We start from the raw sequence: 12,500 nt of genomic DNA, 5'->3' as shown, positions 1-12,500 counted from the left end.
AGAGAGAGAGAAGGAAGGAAAGACGGAGATAAAGACAGGGTGTTTATGTATTTCAGAGAGATATAGAACAAGAGAAAGAAAGAAAGAAAGAAAGGAAGAAAGACAATCTGGAATAGCAGACTTGATTTTTTTTAAAATAGGAAACAATACAACTTGAGGATGGGGGTGGTGGGTGGAAGAGATGTGCCAAGGCTAGGCGTCCCTCCCTCCCCCTCCCCCTCCCCCTCCCCCTCCTACACATGTCCCTGTGTGACGCAGCACAGTGCAGGCAGGAGAAAGCGTCTCTTGTCACCCGGCTCCTTTGCTCCTCCTCTCCTCCTCCACGGCTCCTGGTGGGTGGGAGAGATCTGTCCGTGGTGGCACCGCCCCACACCGCACCGCACCACCCGTAGTGTAAAATACATCATTGTCGTCTGTCTTTCTGTAGTAGTCTGTTCAGTAGAGAAGAGGCGTCATTCGTGTCGCGCTGAACGCCGTATAAATAGCCTCATCTCTCCTCTCCTCTCCTCTCCTCTCCGCAGGGGTGAAGGAGGGAGGGATAGAGAGGGAGGGGAGGAGAGGAAAAGAGAGGAGGAGGAGGAGGAGGAAGAGGACAATGCCGCTTCCTCCTCACTTGTGTCGCTGGAGTGCTTTCCTCTTCTGACGCTTGAAGAAGCAACAACACCTGCAACACACATTCACAACAGGAGCCGTGATGAGTTTATATACACAATCAATAATATTATTAATGTCATTATTATAATTATTATAATTATTATTATTATTATTATTATTATATACACAACACCTGCAACACACATTCACAACAGGAGCCGTGATGAGTTTATATACACAATAAATCATATTATTAATATTATTATTATTATTATTATTATTATTATTATATACACAACACCTTCAACAGGAGCCGTGATGAGTTTATATACACAATAAATCATATTATTAAAGGACTAGTTCAGTCAATTTCAATATGCTGTTGTATTGCTCACGTTACCCTTGACTTGTCAGTACCCGGTGATGCCACATTTTTCGGCTAAGCCCTTTCCGAGATATGAGCTATTCTAATGGGGGCAGCGTTTGTTTACGTTTGTTAAAAAAATAACATGGCCTACGCCAAATATTTTCCTAAAAGGTACCGCTGTTTACTAGTTGTCTGCTGATGTTGTATAACCTTTCGGATGTTTTTGGGAATAAATAAAAATATTTTTTGAAATGTAAACGAAGCGCTGTCCCCATTACAATGACCAAGATCTCGGAAACGGCTGAAGAAGAAGAAAAAAAATCCTCAGGTACTGACAAGTCCAGGGTAGTGTGAGCATTACAACTGCATGTTGAAATTGACTGAACTGGTCCTTTAATGTCATTATAATTATTATAAACACAACACCTGCAACAGACATTCAAGAGGAGCTAAAGACTAATGCCCCTTCACTCTAAACTAACTTCTTTCCTCACCAGCCAAAATGGCTATGCTGTTGTTGATCTTAGCTACTAGCCAAACACACACTCACTAACTAGACTGCCTGTGCAGTCGCCTTCGACTGCTTAAGGTATATCCCCGAAACGCGACGCTTCCAGTCCCCCATCATTCCTACCACTCCCGTCCACCATTTCGTAAACGTATATGATACATACAGACGTGACATGACGTGCATAGGCTTAAAACCAAACGACTATTGTGAAAATGAAGCAAAAAATGGGGCAAATGGTAATACTGTTTTAATGGTTCAGTGGATATACCACATTAGGTACAGTGTAATAACCAGTGTAACAACATTTAATACAATGTATTTTTTTTTACTTAGCCTACATCATGTGTTTGTGCTCAAGTGGTATTACATGGTATTGCATATTGTTACACTGGTATTACACTATATTACATGGTATTGCATACTGTTACACTCGTTATTACACTGTACCTGATATTGCTTATTGTTACACTGGTATTACACTAGTATTACATGGTATTAAATATTGTTACATTGGTTATTACACTGTACCTAATATGGTAGATTCACTGAAATAAGGTGTTACCGGGCAAATCAATCCACCCAGTCAGAAGTTATGGGCCAAATGAAAATTCCGCCATTTTGAAAGTGTTGTCTTCCAAACTCGAATCAGTTCATGAACCTACCCTAGAGCATTCACACACACCAAATCTGGGACAAATCCATCCACCCGGTCAGAAGTTATGGACCAAACAAAAATTCGGCCATCTTGAATTCAGCCATCTTGAAAGTGTTGACCTCCCAACTCGAAGCAGTTCATGAACCTACCCTAGAGCATTCATACACCAAATCTGGGACAAATCCATCCACCCGGTCAGAAGTTATGGACCAAACAAAAATTCGGCCATCTTGAATTCAGCCATCTTGAAAGTGTTGACCTCCAAACTCGAATCAGTTCATGAACCTGCCCTAGAGCATTCACCCAAAAAATCTGGGACAAATCCAAACATCTGTTCAAAAGTTATGGACCAAACAAAAATTCGGCCATCTTGAATTCAGCCATCTTGAAAGTGTTGACCTCCCAACTCGAAGCAGTTCATGAACCTACCCTAGAGCATTCATACACCAAATCTGGGACAAATCCATCCACCCGGTCAGAAGTTATGGACCAAACAAAAATTCGGCCATCTTGAATTCAGCCATCTTGAAAGTGTTGACCTCCAAATTCGAATCAGTTCATGAACCTGCCCTAGAGCATTCACCCAAAAAATCTGGGACAAATCCAAACATCCGTTCAAAAGTTATCGCGTTAACACGAAAGACCTTACGCGGCGGACGCGGCGGCGGACGCGGCGGCGGCGCACGCAAAACCATTACATCCCCGACGCTCCGCGTTTCGGGGATATAATGAGTCAAAGTGGCTAGTACAGTAAGTTGGTCTTTTTCTACCAACCAAACTGAATGTTCACCAGCATGTGGCTGGTTGGCGGGTGTTAATTCAGAGCCCAGGGGGGTGTACTAAGAGCCCAGGGGGGTGTACTAAGAGCCCAGGGGGGTGTACTAAGAGCCCAGGGGGGTGTACTAAGAGCCCAGGGGGGTGTACTAAGAGCCCAGGGGGGTGTACTAAGAGCCCAGGGGGGTGTACTAAGAACTAAGAAAATGAGGAGGCCAGCCTCTTCTATTAGATGATTTACCTCTACTTCAAGGTGGCCGTTCATGAGTATGCTGGAGAGACATGCTCACATCTTTACTCAATAATTATATAATTACATTACATTATATTGCACTTAGCTGACGCTTTCATTTATTCAAAGCGACTTACAACTTTTTCAGGGTATTGATTACAGTCCCTGGAGCAATGTGGGGTTAGGTGCCTTGCTCAAGGGCACTTCAGCCATGGATGGAGATGTAGGGATAGGTCAGGGGGGATTCGAACTGGCAACCCCTACATTGAAAGACCAACTCTCTAACCAGTAGGCCACGGCTGCCCCTATAATCATGAATAAGGAAAGCCATCACTGTAGCACAATAACTGTGTGTGTGTGTGTGTGTGTGTGTGTGTGTGTGTGTGTGTGTATTTGTGTGTTTCTCACTTGGTGTCGTCGGGGACCTCTCGCTCCGCCGTGACGGTGATGGGGGCGTTGGAGTGGCCTGCTGTGGGATCGTCCGTATTCAGCTCCCCATTGGTCGAATTCATCACCTGCAGAGGATCATGGGAGAAGGAAAAAAAACACACTAGTTTTAGACATGGGGCTGTTTCGTGACTCGATTTTACCGCATTCTTTGCAGATCAATCCTTTTCTTTGATTTTATATTTTGATATACATGTAATTGAAATCACAATAGCTCATTTTAACTATGCACTAAATGCCTTTGTTTGACTTTGTAGGGCAGAATAGTCACACCTCCCCCTCCCCCAAGGTAGCCAGTGTACCCATGCAGACAGACAGAGAGGAGAGCAGGGGCCTTTCCAAGCAGAGTTAGGGAACAAGCAGAACAGAGACGGTGAAGACAGATCATGAGGAGAGTGGAGGAGAGAGGAGAGTAGGGAGAGGAGAGGAGAGGAGAGGAGAGGAGAGGAGAGGAGAGGAGAGGAGAGGAGAAGAGTGGAGTGGAGTGGAGTGGAGTGGAGTGGAGTGGAGGAGAGAGGAGAGGAGAGGAGAGGAGAGGAGGGGAGAGGAAAGGAGGAGAGAAGAGAATAGAGGAGGGGAGGGGAGAGGAGGAGAGGGGAGGAGAGAGGAGGGGAGAGGGGAGAGGGAGGAGAAGAGAGGAGAGGAGAGTGGAGGAGAGTGGAGGAGAGGAGAGGAAGAGGAGAGGAGAGGAGGGGAAAGGAGGAGAGGAGAGGAGAGGAGAGGAGAGAGGAGAGTGGAGGAGAGTGGAGGAGAGGAGAGGAAGAGGAGAGGAGAGGAGGGGAAAGGAGGAGAGGAGAGGAGAGGAGAGTGGAGGAGAGGAGAGGAGAGGAGAGGAGAGAGGAAGAGGCAGAGGAGAGGAGAGGAGAGAAAGCAGAGAGGAGATGAGAGGAGCAAAGAGTAGAGGAGAGGAGAGGAGAGGAGAGGAGAGGAGAGGAGAGGAGAGGAGAGCAGAGCAGAGCAGAGGGGAGGAGAGGAGAGGAGAGGAGAGGAGAGGAGAGGAGAGTAGGGGAGAGGAGAGTAGGGGAGAGGAGAGGAGAGGAGAGACGAGAACAGGAGAGGAGAGGAGAGGAGAGGAGAGGGGAGGAGAGGAGAGGAGAGGAGAGGAGAGTATGGAGAGGGGAGGAGAGGAGACAGGAAGAGAGGAAGAGGCGAGGAGAGGAGAGCAGAAGTCTAGGTGAGGTGAGGGGAGGAGAGGAGAGCAGAAGTCTAGGTGAGGTGAGGTGAGGAGAGGAGAGGAGAGGAGAGGAGAGGAGAGGAGAGGAGAGGAGAGGAGAGGAGAGGAGAGGCGTGAAGAATAGAGGAGAGGAGAGGAGAGGAGAAAATGGGAGAGGAGAGGAGAGGAGAGGAGAGGTCCAGGTGAGGAGAGGAGAGGAGAGGAGAGGAGAGGAGAGGAACAGATGAGGGGAGGAGAGGAGAGGAGAGGTCCAGGTGAGGTGAGGGGAGGGGAGGAGAGGAGAGGTGAGGTCCAGGTGAGGTGAGCAGGAGAGGTCCAGGTGAGGGAGAGGAAGAGGAGAGGAGAGGAGAGGAGAGGAGAAGAAAGGTGAGGAGATGAGAGGAGAGGAGAGGAGAGGAGAGGAGAGGAGAGGAGAGGAGAGGAGAGGTCCAGGTGAGGTGAGGTGAGGGGAGGAGAGGAGAGGTCCAGGTGAGGTCCAGGTGAGGTGAGCAGGAGAGGTCCAGGTGAGGGGAGGAGAGGAAGAGGAGAGGAGAGGAGAGGAGAGGAGAGGAGAGGAGAGGTGAGGAGATGACATGAGAGGAGCAGATGAGGGGAGGAGAGGAGAGGAGAGGTCCAGGTGAGGGGAGGAGAGGAAGAGGAGAGGAGAGGAGAGGAGAGGAGAGGAGCAGATGAGGGGAGGAGATGAGAGGAGAGGAGAGGAGAGGAGAGGAGAGGTCCAGGTGAGGGGAGGGGAGGGGAGGAGAGGTCCAGGTGAGGTCCAGGTGAGGGGAGGAGAGGAGAATAGAGGAGAGGAGAGGAGAGGAGAGGAGAGGAGGAGAGGAGAGGTGAGGAGAGGAGAGGAGAGGAGAGGAGAGGAGAGGAGAGGAGAGGAGAGGAGAGGAGAGGAGAGATGAGATGAGGAGAGATGAGGAGAGGAGAGGAGAGGAGAGGAGAGGACTTGGATGGGAAGGAGAGTAGAGGAGGAGAGGAGAGGAGAGGCGCAGGGAATGGGAGGAGAGGAGAGAAGAGAAGAGGAGAGGAGAGGAGAGGAGAGATGAGAGGTGAGGAGATGAGAGCAGAGGAGCAGATGAGGGGAGGAGAGGTGAGAAGTGGAGAGGAGAGGGGTGTAGAGGAGAGCAAAGGAGAGGAGGAGAGGAGAGGAGAGGAGGAGAGGTGAGCAGCGTACCTGTGCGGAGCCCCCGAGGCGGTCGGCCGTCAGACGGGAGCCCAGGACCTCGCGCGGCGTAGCAGGAGGAGGCTGCACCTCGCTACCGGGCAGCTCAGGAGACTGGCAGAGCAGAGCAGAGCAGAGCAGAGCGAAGCAGAGCGAGGCCAGGAGGAGGAGGAGGGCGCAGCGCGGCACGGCGTGGCGCAGGAGGAAGGTTGGCAAGTTGGCAGAGCGTTGTCGTAAAGTTGGCAGAGCGTTGTCGTAAGGTGTGCAGAGCGTTGTCGTAAGGTGTGCAGAGCGTTGTCGTAAGGTGTGCAGAGCGTTGTCGTAAGGTTGTCGTAAGGTGTGCAGAGCGTTGTCGTAAGGTGTGCAGAGCGTTGTCGTAAGGTTGTCAAGTTGGCACAGCGTTGTCGTAATGTTGGCAGAGCGTTGTCGTAAGGTTGGCAGAGCGTTGTCGTAAGGTGTGCAGAGCGTTGTCGTAAGGTTGTCAAGTTGGCACAGCGTTGTCGTAAGGTTGGCAGAGCGTTGTCGTAAGGTTGGCAGAGCGTTGTCGTAAGGTTGGCAGAGCGTTGGCAGCGGCAGCAGCAGGATGGGCATAGAGGAGGCGCGGCAGCAGCGATGCACAGTGTTGGAAAAGGAGACAGAAGAGTAGAGAAGAGAAGAGAAAAGAAAACATTCAAATGAATGAGCTGAAATATAACTGAAATCACTGAAACTGTTAAGAGAGCTATGAAGAGAGGAGGAGAGAGAGGGGAGCCGCAAGTTAAAGAAAAACGTCATGCAACTTTGAGGGGTTTTGGAAATTTGAGGGGGTTTTGCCTACCGGTACTTTGACGTTTAACAGGTACACTGTGCAGGAAATGGTCAAAAAAGGTACTGCAACTATGCTGCTCATTGAAACTGGGCTGCCTATTGCCAAGTTTGATCTTTACATGAAAGTCTACTGAGTAATAAACAAATATTTTCAAGTATGGTCCAAGTACAGTCATTTTTGCAGTTAAAAATGGCTATTTTTGGAAATTCGAAATGGCGGACCATGGAGAAGATCCCCCTTTTCATGTATGAACAGTGCAATTTTCCAGTCATAATGAATACTTAGAATTTGATTAACATTAGTGAATGAATGGGCAGCATGAATTCTAGAAATGAACAACAACAAATCTCACACAGTGTCCCTTTAAAGCAAATTCAGCTCCATCCAGTGTCTCCTAGTACATGGACACACTTGTAAAAAAAACATTCCTTTTAAATGAGATGCTACAGGAAGAGGGTCTCCTAGTGTGCATCCAAATATGTGACCTTGCCTCCTCCACTTGTGCTTGTCTCCTCGTCCCGCCTCCTGGCCCCTCCTCCGTGGAGAAAACGATAAAGTTTCCCAGCTGTCAGCCTCGCCACAACAACTTTTGAGGGACTGTTTTTCATTCACCATCCCAATTGCAAATGAGAAAAAGACTTAACAATTGAGCTTTTGCAAGATATTGAAATATAATGCTGTTGTCAGTGATGTCATCATGACATATTACTTCCTGGTACGAGGAGACAAGCACAAGTGGAGGAGGCAAGGTCGCATATTGTAACGCACTCCTAGTGTCTTCTTTTGAATGAGATGCTACAGGAAGGTGTCCACTAGAGGGCGACATTCTGCAGCCAAATGCACATCCTCAATCTCATGCACACACGCATCATGTATTTAGACCAGTGTTTCCCAACCAGGGGTACGTGTACCACTAGGGGTACGCAATCACACCTCAGGGGGTACGTGGAAAAATGTAACTTTGAATGGGGGACAATTGAGTGGGTAATGAAGACATAGATACATAGCATTGGTTAGGGTACTCATTGTACAACAAAAAGGCTTAGGGGGTACACGAGACAAAAAAGGTTGGGAAACACTGATTTAGACCCTAGTGAGGCCTACTGGCAGTCTTAAAGTGTTTATGAAACGAAAACAAACGGTCATTCCCATTAAAGCCTTGTTTTTTCTGATAGCATCGATTAGACTTTGAACCCAATCATCCTGGAGGAACTTGTGAAAATGGCAACTCAAAGTGTGAATTCTGTGAAATTTGGTGTGACTAATGAGCTGGGCTGTGACATCAAAGAGGAGAGTCCCTGGTTTGCTAGTATGGCGATCTGAGAAAACACACATTTGATGGACCCACATCTTATAAAGGAACCAAAATTCTGATACAAACATCAGCGTGTCGAAAAACCACACATCCAACCTCATGAGAAAAAAAAAAAAAAACAGCAGCACAAATCTATTTCAGAGACACTGATACATCTGCAGAAAGTGACATGTCTGACAGGCGAAGTGACGATTGTTGACATAGCCTGACAGTTCTTATGTTTATGGTTACGGTTGCTAAGGACGCTTTGCCATGACCCAAAGATGACATGGCGTGTGTATTTGTTGACAAATGGGGGGCATTTTGATTTAATTGCGCGATATAGTGTGATTGAAATGCATGTAGGCTACATGAAAAAAAATATCATCAACTAGAGAAAAAACGGAGGTATTAGGCTGTTGGAAAAACACCCTATATAGCCTGAGTCCTCAGCATATTTTTAGCGTTTATCATTATTATTATTTTTTGTGCTCAAAGTCACAGGCGTTGCGTGTCCCTCAGCCTGACTCTGAGGACGAGGTGTGTCCAAACGTCAGCCACACATGCACCACAATACTAAAAACAAACAATCAACGCTTCAAAGTAGGCCTACGCTATGCAGTAGCAGGACTTTTTCTAGGATTTTTTTGGCATCAGGGAGCATCATGGCAGGTTACAGGGGGTGAAGGGGGGTGTTCCCCCCCATGAATGAGAAATTAATTAGGGGCGCTCAAATATATATAATATAAAAATAAAAGTATGAGGGTGCACCCACGGAGGTATGAGGGTGGAGCGCCCCTATTTCCCCGTTCAGAAAAAGCCCTGAGTAGCCCAGTCTGTGAGTTGGCTGTCCTCGACCGAGAGCACCACGCTGATGCACGGATATCCTCCCAAAACCAATATATTGACCAGTTGAATGGCAATCAACAAAAAGTGCATATTCCGAGAGCATTCGCAACGGTTTGGCATGTAATGTGCATTACCCTTTCCTGAAAACAACATACAAAGCAGATGGACAAGGTAAAACAGGAGCAGTTTCAGTCTGCATGCCGGCAATGTCAATTGTTGGAACTGCGTGAGGCAATAGCATTCTCTTCAGTCCAACCATGCCCGCGACCTCCACATTTGTGGTGAAGCACAAGGGGTGGAAATGTGCCGAGCACAACAGTGACCACAAGCTTGCTTCAAAACGACGCATTGGATCCACAGAGCCCTAGCTTGATTTAGCCTTCTCCTTGTTGGCCACAGTTCCATCATTCTTCACAGAAGGGAACTTGTGCAAAGATATTCCTTCTGTCAAGTAGCCATTTTTGCAGCTGGCACCGTTCGGCTCTCCAGCAACACACTGCTTGACACTGCGCTTTGTTTTGGTACTAGCCGCCATTGATCTGAACAAGGTGGAATGAGGTGAACTCACCCCTTCTATGTCACGCATATCATTTGCATAAAATTTGCATGTCACGAAAAAAAGTAGACGTAACACTTTTTGGGAACGTTTTAACATGACTTTTAGGACAAAATATCCCATTTTATTCACAAGGCTTAGAACTTTCAGAATCTGTCCTGGAAATGGTCAAATTCCTTTACTTTGTTTTCGTTTCATAAACTCTTTAAGGGGCAACCGCGGCTCCTTCAATACAGTCTGAGAAGCTGTTTACACGCATGTGGATATTTTATTTTTGTAAACACACTGGTGTTGGCCTCTTGTTTACACTTAAACCTAGCCAACCCACACACACATATGCTGACCACATCCATTTAGATGTGACCAAAACACCATGAAGGCCCTTCAAGATATTCTTGGCCACACACAGTTTGATTATTTGATTTGGGGAGGAGCAATAATTATTGAGAAACAATATAGCGCCCCAAACAATATTAAAGTAGCAATAATGTGTCTTCTACATAAATGAAAGACGGGGCAGCTGTGGTATAATGGGAGTTGGACTGTAGATCACAGGGTTGCAGGTTCAAACCCCACCCTCACCAATCCATGTCTGAAGTGCCCTTGAGCAAAGCGCCTAACTAACCCCACACTGCTCCAGGGACTGGTAACCAATACCCTGTACCATGGTACCTAACCCCACACTGCTCCAGGGACTGTAACCAATACCCTGTACCAAGGTAACTAACCCCACACTGCTCCAGGGACTGTAACCAATACCCTGTACCATGGTACCTAACTCCACACTGCTCCAGGGACTGTAACCAATACCCTGTAAGTTCCTTTGGATAAAACAAAGCATCGGCTGAGTGTAAAGTCATGTAATGACTTGCAGTCCGGAAAATGCGGTGGTGGTGTTGCTCTACTCAGCCGGACCTGGGGTCCGTATCTCGAAAGCGTCTTTGCTAACGACGGTAGCAACTCCTCCTTCGTAAGAGCGACGCAAGTCTCTCTCCACAGCAACGCTCACCACTAAATCCAATGGAATGGTAAGACGGTCTTAAGACGGTCTTAAAACGGTTAGCAACGACAAGAATCGAGAAACGGACCCCTGGTTCTGTTGGTGTAGTAGTCAGCCTAGTTTTGTGGGCCTTGTACCAGTAATTAAGTGCTACTCAGCCGGACCTGGTTCTGTAGCAGTAATGAAGTGCTACTCACCCGGACCTGGTTCTGTAGGTGTCGGTGCAGCCTAGTTTTGTGGTTCTGGTATAATAACATAAGCTGTGTGCTACTCACCCGGACCTGGTTCTGGTATAATAACATAAGCTGTGTGCTACTCACCCGGACCTGGTTCTGGTGTAATAACATAAGCTGTGTGCTACTCACCCGGACCTGGTTCTGGTGTAGTAATAGTAGTAATTAAGTTCTACTCACCCGGACCTGGTTCTGGTGTAATAGTAGTATAGTGTATAGTTCTACTCACCCGGACCTGGTTCTGGTGTAATAATAGTAGTATTAAGTTCTACTCACCCGGACCTGGTTCTGGTGTAATAATAGTAGTATTAAGTTCTACTCACCCGGAGCTGGTTCTGGTATAATAACATAAGCTGTGTGCTACTCACCCGGACTTGGTTCTGGTGTAGTAATAGTAGTAATTAAGTGCTACTCACCCGGACCTGGTTCTGGTGTAGTAATAGTAGTAATTAAGTGCTACTCACCCGGACCTGGTTCTGGTGTAGTAATAGTAGTAATTAAGTTCTACTCACCCGGACCTGGTTCTGGTGTAATAACATAAGCTGTGTGCTACTCACCCGGACCTGGTTCTGGTGTAATAGTAGTATAGTGTATAGTGCTACTCACCCGGACTTGGTTCTGGTGTAATAGTAGTATAGTGTATAGTTCTACTCACCCGGACTTGGTTCTGGTGCTTGGCCTGCTGTTGTGCTTTGTCGCGGCTGCTGGACTGGATGGGCGGGTCGCTGGGGACCGGGCCGATGGGGGTGGGCTGGGGACAACAGGGGGGGGGGATAGGGGGTCAGGAGACACCAGGAGACACATGGGGAGTGTGGGTGTGTGTGTGTGTGTGTGTGTGAGTGTGAGTGTGTGTGAGTGTGAGAGAGTGTGTGTGTGTGTGTGTATGTGTGTGTGTGTCTATATGTATGTGTGTGTGTGTGTGTGTGTGTGTGTGTGTGTGTGTGTGTGTGTGTGTGTGTGTGTGTGTGTGTGTGTGTGTGACAGTGCAAGATTAATTGAGCGTCAAGCAGGTGCATGTGTCTGCACAAGTTTCTATGAAGTGTGTGTGTGTGTGTGCACATTTATGAAGTGTGTGTGTGTGTGTGTGTGTGTGTGTGTGTGTGTGTGTGTGTGTGTGTGTGTGTGTGTGTGTGTGTGTGTGTGTGTGTGTGTGTGTGTGTGACAGTGCGAGATTAAGTGAGCGTCAAGCAGGTGCATGTGTCTGCACAAGATTCTATGAAAGTGTGTGTGCACATTTGTGTGTGTGTGTGTGTGTGTGTGTGTGTGTGTGTGTGTGTGTGTGTGTGTGTGTGTGTGTGTGTGTGTGTGTGTGTGTGAGTTTATGTGTATGTATGTGTGCGCGCGTTTATGTGTGTGTGTGTGTGTGTGTGTGTGTGTGTTCGCGCGTTTATGTGTGTGTGTGTGTGTGTGTGCGTGTGCTTATGTGTGTGTGTGTGTGTGTGAGTGCCTTACCAGTGTCTTCCCAACCCAGTCGTACTGGTAGTCGAAGACGTATCCGTTCCTGTCGAAGAGGTCTGTGAAGAGCTTGCGCAGGTAGTCGTAGTCTGGCTTCTCGAAGAAGTCCAGCCGCCGCACATAACGCAGGTAAGTAGCCATCTCCTCTGTGGCGGAAACAAACGCGCACACACACACACACGTACACACACGCACGCACACACACACGTACGTACACACACACACACGTACGTACACACACACACACACACACACACACACACACACACACACACACACACACGCATACACACACGCATACACACACGCATACACACACGCATACACACACGCATACACACACGCATACACACACACACACACACACACACACACACACACACACACGCACACATGTA

General features: G+C 47.8%; 1 protein-coding gene across 3 annotated transcripts in view; it reads right to left on the bottom strand.

The window, feature by feature from the left end:
- Positions 1–190: 190 nt before the first annotated feature.
- The window catches only part of LOC134450580 (casein kinase I-like), a 52,179-nt gene continuing 39,869 nt past the window's right edge, over positions 191–12,500 (bottom strand). Inside the window, exons 7-11 of one of the 3 annotated variants that reach the window (XM_063200415.1) lie at positions 12,100–12,248; positions 11,303–11,398; positions 5,920–6,021; positions 3,542–3,648; positions 191–664 (exon numbers count right to left, since the gene is read on the bottom strand). In XM_063200415.1, coding sequence (XP_063056485.1) covers positions 610–664; positions 3,542–3,648; positions 5,920–6,021; positions 11,303–11,398; positions 12,100–12,248 — 509 coding nt within the window. In that variant the 3' untranslated portion in view covers positions 191–609. Of the gene's footprint in view, positions 665–3,541; positions 3,649–5,919; positions 6,022–10,689; positions 10,702–11,302; positions 11,399–12,099; positions 12,249–12,500 lie in introns of all 3 variants that reach the window. The other 2 variants (XM_063200416.1, XM_063200417.1) reach the window with 2 other exon arrangements.

Source organism: Engraulis encrasicolus, chromosome 6, assembly GCF_034702125.1.
Source record: "Engraulis encrasicolus isolate BLACKSEA-1 chromosome 6, IST_EnEncr_1.0, whole genome shotgun sequence".
Classification (NCBI taxonomy): domain Eukaryota; kingdom Metazoa; phylum Chordata; class Actinopteri; order Clupeiformes; family Engraulidae; genus Engraulis; species Engraulis encrasicolus.
Note: the sequence above shows the minus strand (reverse complement) of the source record. Positions and strands in the feature narration are given on the sequence as shown.